Source organism: Gouania willdenowi, chromosome 5 (genome assembly GCF_900634775.1).
Source record: "Gouania willdenowi chromosome 5, fGouWil2.1, whole genome shotgun sequence".
In the NCBI taxonomy this organism is placed as follows: domain Eukaryota; kingdom Metazoa; phylum Chordata; class Actinopteri; order Blenniiformes; family Gobiesocidae; genus Gouania; species Gouania willdenowi.
Genome location: NC_041048.1, coordinates 5,597,257 through 5,609,671, shown reverse-complemented (window position 1 = coordinate 5,609,671; position 12,415 = coordinate 5,597,257). Strand labels below are relative to the sequence as shown.

Genomic DNA, 12,415 nt, shown 5'->3' with positions numbered 1-12,415 from the left:
GTTTTTTTTTTTTTTGTTGTTTTTTTTAAACAGATTGTACATTCATACAAACTTCAGTTTGCTTGCATTTAATTTCACTCGCAGGATTCTCGTCGATGTGATCTTATGATCCTCTTTCTCGGAACTCAGAGCAGTTTTACGGCAAACCCCATCCATAGCCCATTCATATGTTTTTTTTCTTCATTTTATTACAAAAAATGTATACGACACAAACTGATCTCTTTCAAGTATTTGATGATTCTCGGGTTCGTTCTATCAAAGCGTTCCAATAAAAATCATTGTCAAGTAAACAGTCTATGAAACAGAGCTCATTACCACCAACATAAAGTAGTGCAATACCAAAGTTTGTCTCACACAACAAACTGATGATGATAAGAATACGAGCTGGTTCAGTTTTACTCTCAAAGCTGCAGGAAACGATCATTTTCTATCAGTAAAAACACACTTTAGGCCTAATAAATACAGAAATAAATCAAAGATTATTTGATTAGAAAAAAAAAAAAAGATGTGAAAGGTTGAAATTGCCGCTCGAAAGTTTGTTTTGATCTCCACTGTAAACACCCACTTATTGACTTTGTTGGAAAAGTTTTGGGCATTGCATTGTGGGACGTGGAGTCCTGTAGACCAGTGGTTCTCAACTGATGGGTCGGAACCCAAAAGTGGGTTGCGGAAAGCTAGTCAAAAACAAATAAATACTTAATGTCTCTCATGTTGGACTTGTCTTTTATTTTGAAAGACCCTTTTTATTTTGACGGTCATGCTGTGATATGCATGTTGCACAAGAAAATAAATTGATTTATGTTTGAAAAAAAGATCATAAATGTGTGTTTTCAACATCTATTTTTGAAAAACTAAATTTGGATGGTTGAGTTCTTAAAAAAAAAAAAATGTGGGTCGCTATTTAATGACCGTGGCAAAATGTGGGTCCCAGGGTGAGACCAGTTGAGAACCCCTGCTGTAGACGGTGCATAAAGGTGTTTTTACCTCATTCTGATTGTGATTTCTTGTGTTTGCCCCTAAAAACTCGGCCAAAGTGACTTCCCTAATATTGTTTTTTTCTATTTTCTCAAGGTAAACCATCAACATCAAATCTGTTGTTTATTGTAATTATGTTTGAAATAAAACAGTAAAATAAAAAATTAATAAATATCATACCGTGAGGTTACTACCATGAATATACTAAACCATGAGATTTAGATATTGTTACATCCCTATTCCCAACACATTTCTGGTGTTTTCACAGACTAAAAACTGTGGCAAAATTATGACAAATTTTGGAACCGAATCTGGTTGAAATTGAAAGTCTCGCTGACTGAGGTGATATCAGGAGGAACAGCGGGAACAAAAATGACGTCAAGCCAATCACTGTTGTCACTGTCAAATGAAGAAGCACAAGAAATCACAGTAAGAATAAAATAATACACCTCTATGCATCTGTCTACAGGACTCCACATCCCACAATGCAATGCGCTATACTTTTCCAACAATGTGCACGGTGGACACACTAGTCATACTCAACCACCCATGATGCATTGCGAGCTGAATGTAAAATCGTCCTGGGACCGGCTTTAAGCTCAAAATCAAACATCTCCTTTTCAAAATAAAAGCATATCTTCTTGTTCTTCTCTTAGTTTTTAACCCTTTTGTAAATAGAGCTCTTATTTTGAAGTTAACCGGAAGTTTTGTCAGTAGCACAATGAAGGGAGGGTCTCTGAAAATCTATGAAATTTTGGAGTGAAATGTGTGTGTGTGAGTTTTATGGATGAAATGTTCCACTTTCTCACTTAAAATGTTTTCAGAACTTTCAAAGGTGGAGAATCAACAGAGATATTTAACCTCAGTGTGACTCAGGTTTTTGTAGTTGTAGGTTCCAAATGCATCTTGGGAAACTTGGAAGTATGCTTAAGTGGGAACGGTCACCATCCTAGTCATACTTATAGTATACATTAAACAGTATATACTCATTGAGATTGTAGTTCATAGTACGAAGTGTGACATTTCAAACACAGTGTTCACAGTGGAGATAAAAACAAACTTCTGAGCAGCAATTTCAACCATTTCCATCTTTTGTTTTTCAACAAATTATCTTGGATTTATTGGTAAAAAAAAACCAGATTAAAAAAAAAAAAAAATCATCTCAGGCAGCTTTGAATTAAATCACGTAAATCACTAATCGTAGCAGATTGAAAAATTGTTCTTTTGTGTTTTTGTGAAGGCAAACCTCTGATTACACGCTCACCATGGTCATTGAAGTGTATAAAGTGACAGCAAAGCTGGAGGGGGGACGTGTATTTACTCAAGAAAAGTAGATTAAAGAAAGAAGGGGGGGGGGGTTAGTGAGTTCAGTTTCAGCTTTCACTCAGTGTTTTGGTTCCAACTACTTAAGAAAGCCCACACAGACCCTTCCCTGGCTGTTATTTGTATGAAACAGACCCCCCCCCCCCCCGCCAATAAAAGAAGAAGCAACAAGCCTTCGTTCTGATAGCGTAACCGGAATGCTAATTCACAGTTAGACTTTTTCCTCAAATTGCACAGCCCGTCATGAGTCACAATGTTGGAAGAAGCCCTCCCAGGATAATAATCACGTGAAGTGACAATCAGCACTTTTTGACGTCCATTCATCTCCAACCATCAGCCCAAAGTGTTCAAAATCACATCTTTGGAAAAAGAAAAGACCAACACAGGTTGAAAGATTCCTCAACGAGACAAAGGACTTGAACAAAAGTTGTTGTGTGAGGCCATAAATACACGGACTGAGTGTCTGCTGATCCTTCACTGCAGTGATCACAATCCATTCAAGGGTTAATGACAGAAAGATGGCAGCCGAGGCTCAATTGTGCACTCGGCGAGTATGGCAATGATTCCTCAAGGTCCTCGAATAACAATTACAAAAAATTCATCAATGCGTTTTCTCTTCCTCCAAGCCTTTGTTTTTTTTTTTAAAAGACCAATATCTTAGCATTTGTTTTTTTTTTGTTTTTAATTAATTCAAATTTGTATCTATTTATTATCTTAGGTTGACACACTACCACATGTAGTCAACTCAAATATGCATGTTTCTGTACTTTTTCTACTTTGAATATGTGTGTCTAGTAAATAAATGTCCTTTTTTACCTAAAACGGAAACAAATATGTTAGTATTATTAAGTGATTTGTCTCATTTTCTGTTTTATAATTCAAACTGAGCTTTAATTAAAGAGTAACTAAACACCACAACCACTTTTTTCTGCTGAAAACTAATGTATTTGGGTATAAAGTACCTCAATTTGTGGTATTTTGTTGTAAAATGTCAAAGTGACTGCCCTCTATGGGTAGAAAACCAGCTATTACAATTGAATTTGGCTATTGGCTGAGAATGGTGGTTTGTGACATCACAAACCAGCACTGTTAGCCCCGCCCCTTTCTATAAAAAACTTTGACTTTCGGATTCAACAATCTGTGGTGAGTTGGTTGAAAAAATGTGAATCGAGAGTTATAGTGAGTATTAAGTAGCTAGTTAGCATAGCAAAGATTGTTCTTTGAAAATTTTATAGAATAGACTGGGCGTGTCTTAACTGCTCCATAATCAAGGGATTTTTTAAATTCACCCCCTAGTGGCAGGTCAGCAAAAACCTGGGGATTTAGTTACTCTTTAAATAAAAGTGTGTTTGACTCCAGTACCTGATTAATCCATGGAATAATCTGATCATACCAAATATTCTACCGCTGCTGCCCGAGCGAAATGTTTGGGGAAATGATGATCGACTCAATGCAACAATAGTCAGGTGGTCATAAAGTTAAGGCTAAACTAAATATGTAATTCTAGTCTTTTTTGTTGTAATAATACAGTATAAATAGTAGCATACTGTCTGTATGGGGAGCAATCCTCCCAGAGTACTGTAGTGCAACATTAGTCCTGAATAATAGAAGCAGACGTTTCAAGCCATTTGGGATCATCATCATCATCATCATCATCTTTAAAATGCCAGCGTTCGTATGGAGGATACGTGTAAATTTTAACTGAACTTCAGCATCAAACATTCTGTGACAGCATTGCATTGAAACAAGGAAGGAGCGCCTATCACAGGGGTGTCAAACTCACTTTAGTTCAGGGGCCAAAATAAGGACCAGTTTCATCTCAAGTGAACCGCAGATTTTAGAGCCAAAAAAAACAAGCATTTTTAACGTTAATGTGCCCGAGTTTCCATGATATGTAAAAATATGTAAAGCAACGATGTCATCCAAGAATGAAGTGACAGGTATTAGTCTCTGCAGGAACTTCACTTTATATTTCCTTGATTTTTTGACACATTTTTGTGTAATTTAATAGCATTTTTTGAGAAATTGCAGGATTTTTTTTTCAATTTTATCAATTTGTGATTAAAAATGGCTGCCATCATGTGACATAAGCTTGAGAAAACTGTAAGCCCTACAAATATTGTGGAGTTTCATGAAATGTGTACAACTGAATTATTTTGGTTAGATTTTGTTAGAAAAGAAAAAAACTACAGAGAAAACATGAATTGAAAATCATCGTCACTATATTATGTTAAGTTGCAGATATTTTCGTTTCTCTAAATTCCAAAATTAAATGATTTTACCTGACATATGTGGAAGCCTGCAATCTTTCTATGCTAATTATTTATGGATTTCAATCTTTTTAAACCACAAATTGTTTGGTATAACTCAAGTTTTCCCAGAATCCTGCAATTTTTCACTAAGAATCACATAAAAATCCCTTTAAATTTCTACAATCCTTAAAGTCAAATGTTAGACATAAGTTCTAAGAAGTGAAGCACATACATTGTTTACACAGTGAAAAGCAAATTAGGGCACAATATTGATCTGATTGTTTTTATCCAGTTTAGCCCACCTGACCTCAAACTAGGTTGTAAAAAATTCAAAGTGAGATTGACACCCCTGCTCTAAAGGGCCGGATTTGGCCCCCGGGCCTTGAGTTTGACACATGTGGCCTATCAGGTCTGTACCAGATGAGGTAATGGTGATGTCCCAGTGATAATGGCACCAGATTTAAGCTTTACAGCCACTTTTTAAACATTCAAATACAGAAAGAATCACAGATATAGTAGCTTAGCCATCTCTAAAACACACCAAAAAATACATTTTACCAGTCGGGTGTGATGGATTCTTACCATTCCACCCATTGCTGTATACACAGGGTCGTTATTGTCAGATGGATGTGAGGTAAAAGAAGCGGTTTTTTTTAGTATATACAGTAAAAGATTAAACTCCCATCCTTAGGTTACCAGTAGGTGGAAGTCTTCATAACATTTTCTCCACAGACTGGTCATAAAAACAGTCCCCTGATTAAAACTATGACTACAGACACCCTCAGAGTCCCCAGAGTGACACGGTCACAGTGTGAAAGCAACACCAGAAAAAAAAGGTCTGACACAAAAAAACACACAAAGAATTCATATCGTTCTAGTGCACGGCTGAAGAATCTTTTAGCTTTTTTTTTCCCTCGTCAGGCAAGGAAACAAACGAAGAGAAATCAAAGTGTCCTTGAAAGATAAAAGTGCAGTGATTAGGACGGATGGAATAAAACGCATCATACAGCGGTGCAGGCTTAGTTCTGAGTTGTCATCAGGATAAAGGAAGAGGATGTGTGGATAGAGCTGATTCTAGTCCTCAATACAAATGACATCACTCGCTTTACCAGACTTGAGGTCAGGCATGGCGATGTCTCTCAAAGAGTCCAGAGATTTCTTGTCCAGATGGCTTGTTGGAGGTCCGTTAGAGGACACTGGAGAGGGAAAACATCCAGTATTTAGTCATTCATTCTGACAGTAATACATTAAAGAAAGTGTCTATTTGTACAGTTGCTGTACGGACAACCCCCAGTGCTAATGGTATGGTAACTGAAGTACACGTATGTAGCGTCTTAAGGTTAGGGTTAGGGTTGGGGGTTAGGTTTAGGTTATAACCCAATATCGCAACAATTTTTAGGGTTAGGTTTAGAGCAAGTTTTAGTCTTAGTCACGCAACCTAAACTGGCCAAATAGGGGCGCTGCTTACAGATAGAATGTTGGTATATTGATACGGGAACCGTGCGGATAGCCACATTAAAATACACCATCACACAGTTAGAAACCTTAGTAACACTTTACTGTGTCTTCCCTCCAGTTGTGGACCTATTTGTTTTTTGCGAAAACAAATTCATGATTAAAATAATAACCTCATGTCACTTGTCACTAAATATTGTTGACTAATAAAATGTGCTTGGAGAACTGTTGTATAAAAGCAATACCACACTCAAAGGTTGTGCTCGTGCTTGAGTCCTCGTGCCTACGACCTAATCACACCGATAATTCAGAACAACAACACTCCTGATCTCGTGTGATATTGCTTAATTTTAGCTTTATTGTATCAGGTTAGTCACTGAGAAGTTCAACTATTTGTCATTTACAGTGACAACCTGCAGTGATTTAGTCCCATGTGAAAATAATAATGAGTTTTTTTTCTAGTTAACAAAGACACATACACATGTATTTCTAAATGAATCATATTCTTGTTATTGTCACTTAGCATGACGAAGGTGTCATGCAGGCTGTCATTAAGTGTTGTTGGTTACTCTAACACCTAACCCTATCTATACCTAACCCCATTAGATCCCTCCACCTTACCCAAAAAATGCCAACATAGCTCCAAAGGTGTCATAAATTAGCAAACAACACTTAATAATGACAGCGTAATGTCAGCCTTATGTATAAAACTTTGAGTAAAGTGTTACCAAAACCTTTTATTGATCCTTTTAGTTATGTAATCAGAGTACTGATATATCTACTCAAGTAGAAGTACTGGTACTTGATGGAAATTGTACTCAAGCACAAGTAAGTCATACATAAAATACTCAAGTACAAGTAAAAAGTAGCACAATTAAATAGTATTCAAAGTAAAGGTTACTAGTTACTGTCACCCCCACATTTATTTTTGGTAATAAATCCCTTGCATCCAGTAAACACCTTATGTATAAACTTAAAAAGGAAAAGATGAAATCTTGCACAATTGGAACTTATTATTATTATTTTTCACAAAGGCATCTGTATGAAATAAAAGGTTTGTCAAAATATTTTTTAAAAAAAATAAAAAATAACTGCAATTAATTGAATTCAAAATTTAAAAAAAATATAAGTATAGCTACGTTTATGAACTCTAAAATAGTGCCATACCAAATGTGCCATTGTAGGTAACAACATAATAGGTTAGAAACTAGAAACTCCATCCAGATGCAAAAAAAGTAGCTGGGTATTGTTTAGAAATGGCACGACTAAGAAAATATGAATTATACTCAAAATAAATAAAATAATAATAAAAAAATAACAATTTCCTCAATAACAGTTGGGTAGAGAAATGTAACAAATTACTTTACTTTAAAATGTACTTCAGTACAAGTAAAAATTACTGATTTGGAAATATACTCAAAAAAGTACAAGAACCCATAAAAGCAACTCAATTACAGTAACGTGAGTACTTTCACCTCTGTGTATATTATTTTATCTGCCCCACAGTGTGCATGTAGGTAGCTCATAAATGAAGTGCAGTGCTATAATAACCTTCTACTGCTGGGTCTACTGAAGCCTGTGGGTAATTAGGAGAAGATCAGATGAGTGTGATGTGAGTTTCAGAGGAAACGTTACCGCTGACGTAAGGTCCAAGAGGCATCTGGCTGTAGTTGATCATTGGCTGCCCACCAGGTCCTCTGAAGCCCCCCCCAAAGGTGGCGCTGTACATCTGTGAGCAGCCAAATCCACCCTGGCTGAAAGGCTGTGAAGAACGTAGAACATTAACCATCAGAGCTGATGGAGACCATCATTATATATCAGATAAAGACAGAGGCTACAAACTCAATTAATACTATATGTATGATTTGTTTCCCAATATGCATTTCAAACGTAAAACGACAAAAACCTGAGTCACACTGAGACTAAATATCTGTTGTTTCTCCACCTTTGAAAGTTATGAAAACATTTTAAGTGAGAAAGTAGAATATCAACATGTGCTCATTTGATCCATAAAACTCACTTATACACATTTAATTCTAACATTTCATAGATGTTCAGACATCCGCCATCGTGCTACCAACAAAACTTCTGGCTAACTTAAAAAAAAAAAGCACTATTTACAAAAGTGTTAAAAAAACAAATGGAAGACAAGAAAATATGCTTTTATTTTGAAAAGGGAATGTTTGATTTTCAGCTAGAAAATGGTCCAAGAACAATTTGCTTGAAAAGCATCATGGGGCGGTTGAGTATGACTAGTGTGCCCACCGTGCATACTTAAAATGTCCCCATATAGTATACATCTGGGTATTTTTCACGTACTCAATCTTTTCATACTATCTAATGTGAAGGCACTACATACTCGATATGACGTCAGACTTGGTATGAGTACTCGTACATTAATATGTCATTTTCAACACAGCCATAGTGAAGGCGTTATAGATCAATAATATACAATCCAGGTTAATCCAGGTAATTTCTACTGTAAACACTCTCTAATTGGTTTGTTGGGAAAGCTTTGTGCATTGCATTGTGGGATTTTTGTGTTTTTACTTTAACTTTTAAATCTTGCCTCAAAATCCATCTATTCAGACTTGCTTTCAACTACTAAAACTACTTATTATTATTAATTACTTGTGCTTTTAAAGTTACAAAAACTTTTGTTAGTATAATTTGTACATGTATGATATTGTTTCCTGCCATTTGTTTTTCCAATAGGAATAGTAAAGTGTCTTGGATTGTTTGGAAAAGCACTATATAAAGTAAAGATATTGTTATTATATCGCCTCACTCAGTAAGACTTAACATTTTAACCAGATTAGGATTTTTCCATGTAAACTTCAAAATAAACATCCGCCATTGTTTTGTTGCAACTTTCAGTGAAAACACCAGAAATGTGTTGAGAAGTCAATTTTGACAAAGTTTTCTGGGGAAAACACTAGAAATCACATAGCATGAAGTAAAATCACTTAACTGGATTGGTCAACGGGACTCCATATCCCACAATGCAATGCACAAAACTGTCCCAACAATGTCAATAAGTGATTATTTACAGTGAAGATCGAAACATATTTTGAGCAGCAATTTCAAACTTTAACATTTGTTTGTGATATTAAATGAATTGATGTATAAGGCCTTACACTATGTCTTTATCTGATAAATAATGATCAGCTCCAGCAGATGTAATTAAAACTTTGACTGAAAATAACAGCTACATGATAACATCTATAATCATCGTAACTCTGGAGATTCAGTAGGTTTTTATATTGCTTTGAGAGAAAAACGTAACCAGCGTTCTCTCTGCTACGTCCAGGACTGTCAGATTGTCTCCTGGTTACACGTGTTGTTATGGAAACCATTAAAAAAAAGGACTGTTAGTTCTAATGGCCAGCAGAAAAACAAGACACGATTTAATGTGAACTAACATTCTGAGCTGCAGAAGAAAGGGAAAGAATTGGAAAATGAAGTTGTTTATCTAATCCTTGGTCGAGAAATGTAAAGCCAAACATTAAACTTCCACTTTGCATTGAAAGAAACCATTTCTTTGAGTTTTTTCACAACTTTACACCAGAATCATGTGTTTACTAAACTGTAATTACACAGATGTTTAAGGCAGTTTAAACCAAAGCTAGGGTGAACATATTTTGATTTGGGCCAAACTCGGCATACTCAAAGTACTCAACATTTTCTAGAAGCTACTTTGTAATGGCAAAATACATTACATTAGATAAATATGTTGTGAAAGGGCTCATGTTACGCTAAATCAACTTTTCTGTGCTTTAAACATCATAAAAGTTCTATTAGGGCCTCATAAACATGCCCAAAGTGTTTTTTTCATTGATTCCCTCAATCGTTAGTTAGAGGGTGATTTGCTCCTTTCTTACTGCAGGGTGAGCACAAACACCTCACTCCAATTTGATGATGCGTTCCCACTTTGATGACAAATTTGATGCAGCACTGAGCTGGAGAAGCCGCACCTCCAGGAAGCTCTCTGTCGTGATTGACATGTAAACAGACACGCCCACGAAGGTGAGCATGTCAGCGTTCTTCGCGCAGTGCTATGTAAATATGTATGTACCGGCAAACGCCCCGCTCCCACGCTCGTGTTTGTAAAGCAGCATGAGCTCGGCTACGGAGTAGGTGGGAGGAGGGCTGTATTTTATTGGGTTAGTTAGTTTATTTGGATGAAAAGTGGTCAAAACAAAGTAAAAATAACTTGCAAAAATAGAGAAAAAATAGAAAAAAAGGAGTATTTATTAGCAAAGTCATGAAAAAAGTGTCAGAACTTTTTGAAAAGGGGCAAAAATGGGACAAAGGAAGTTGCAAAATGGCCAAAGAAAAAGGTAAAAAGGGGATAAAGGTTTCCTCTTTTTAAGGTTTTCTGGGGGAATAATAATCAAAATGAAGACATAAAAAGTCACATGTTAACAGCTTCTACGTGGCGTCACTGATAATGTAGGGACTGGTCTGGACAAAAAATGTCAGGGCTGAATTTTTCCCAAAGCTTTGTTGAATCACCGGTGGTAATAATGTCTTCAGAGTTTGTAAAGCTGTCGGGGGGCTCGTCTCATCTCACCTGCTGCGGTGGAGGATCGCTGCCCCGGCTAGTGAGGCGGCTCAGGATGCTTCGTTCAGACATCTGCAGGCGGGCGGACACGGGCGGGATCCTGGACAACATGTTGGGCAGTCGAGTCACATCAGCTTTCATGTCACACAGAAGCTCCTCCAGCTGGTTTAGCACTAAAAAGAACAGAGAGAACACAGTCACCTGTCAGAATGAGGCCATGTCTACACAGGTAAATGAGATTATTCTATCATTTATATCATATACATATACAGTATGTATATAATCCAGAAGCCATGCACGAATAAACCGTGTACAATGTTTTTGTCCAATTAAAGGCTAGAATGATAAAGTGATAAGTCGTTGCCAGATATGAACTTCAACAACAAACAAAATATCTTAGTGAAGGCAGAGACTTGGTTTTAAAATTGTGCATGAAAATCAAACACGGTAAATCTATTAGTTTAATTTTCTAACACACAATATAAAAAATATTTAATTAAAGGTACAGTTGCAGAAAGGTTTTAGGGGCAAAATGTATTTAAATTAGGCTCAACACTAGAACATTAATTCTGATTAGAGACTAAATTAAACTCGTGTGCTCTGCATATGTTTTTCAACACGTCTGGAAATTAATTTTACTTTTTCATTTTTTTGTTTTGTTTTTTTTTTTAGAAATTCCTGATTTTGGTCACCTACAAAACAGAATCCACTTCACTTTAGCAATAAAATATTTAAAAATGACTTTCAATCTTTTTCAATCTATGTTGTCTATTTCAAGCCTAATGTAAACAGCGAACAACAAATGATTTAAAAAGCAACCTAAATATGTGTAACAACGCCTATGAATTGCTTCTATATTTATTCTTATGCATGTTTAAAAGTGTGAGATAAAAAAAAAAAACTGAATCTGCAAAAAGTTTCTTCGAAGTCATTTAAATTGAGGCTTGAATAATTAAAAAAGCAAGTTGTTTATTCCAGACCCTAAAATGATAATATTCCCTGGCTGATGAACAAACGTGGGTCACAAACAACCTCTCGAGAATAATAATAACATTTTAACGCCTCGCTTTCGTGTGAAGTTTGATGTTCTCCTCGATTTAAAATGAGCAAATCATGAAGCCAAATGTTAAACTACACATTTACTGGCAGTTCTTTTTATTCTCCTTAACCACATTTATAAATAATGGGATGCGTCTTTTTGGAATAAATCTTATTTTTCCCTTTACGAATAAATTGAAGATAAAAATCAATGCATTTAAAAGCAGGTGTATTTCTATAGTAGAGGTAAAAGCTGGTCATCATGTCACCCACAATAAACACATTTAAGGAAACAGTGACCTGTCTGAGGTAAAGGTCATAATCACAGGTTTTCTGTTGGTAAGAATAGAATTAATGGACAAAAAGACTGAAGATGCCATGGTTTAAGACAATGGGGACGATAACCAAAATGTATTTAATAACACCACAAAAGACATTGTGTAGTTGTTTGTCGGAAGGTGTTTCTTCCACAAAAATATTGGAAGAATTTACTCAAAAAGGTTTAAAATGCAGCTAGCAAGTTTGTTATTCCATTATAAACGATTGGTTTGTTGACAAATGGTCATGTGACTTGCACTTGAAAAAAGTTCAACGCATTGCATCGTGGGATTTTGAGTCCTGTAGGAGAATGCAAAGATGGCACCAGAGAGGAAAATATTTAAGAGTTTTTAAGGATTGTTTTGTCAACAGCAGAAATAAAACTGTGGCAGAGTTTTTCTGGTCATCTGACATCAGTAGTGATTGAATGAAGTACAGTTTCAATATTTTATATTGGACATATGTTTTGTTGATGGTATTTTCAGTGTAA

The 12,415-nt window shown here is 35.9% G+C and overlaps 1 protein-coding gene across 2 annotated transcripts in view; it reads right to left on the bottom strand.

The window, feature by feature from the left end:
• Positions 1–4,340: 4,340 nt before the first annotated feature.
• Positions 4,341–12,415, bottom strand: part of chd5 (chromodomain helicase DNA binding protein 5) — a 72,965-nt gene continuing 64,890 nt past the window's right edge. For both annotated transcript variants that reach the window (XM_028446013.1, XM_028446015.1), the window contains 3 exons: positions 10,579–10,742; positions 7,641–7,767; positions 4,341–5,746 (listed from right to left, as the gene is read on the bottom strand). In XM_028446013.1, the coding sequence (XP_028301814.1) occupies positions 5,625–5,746; positions 7,641–7,767; positions 10,579–10,742 (413 nt within the window). In that variant the 3' untranslated portion in view covers positions 4,341–5,624. The remainder of the gene's footprint in view (positions 5,747–7,640; positions 7,768–10,578; positions 10,743–12,415) is intronic.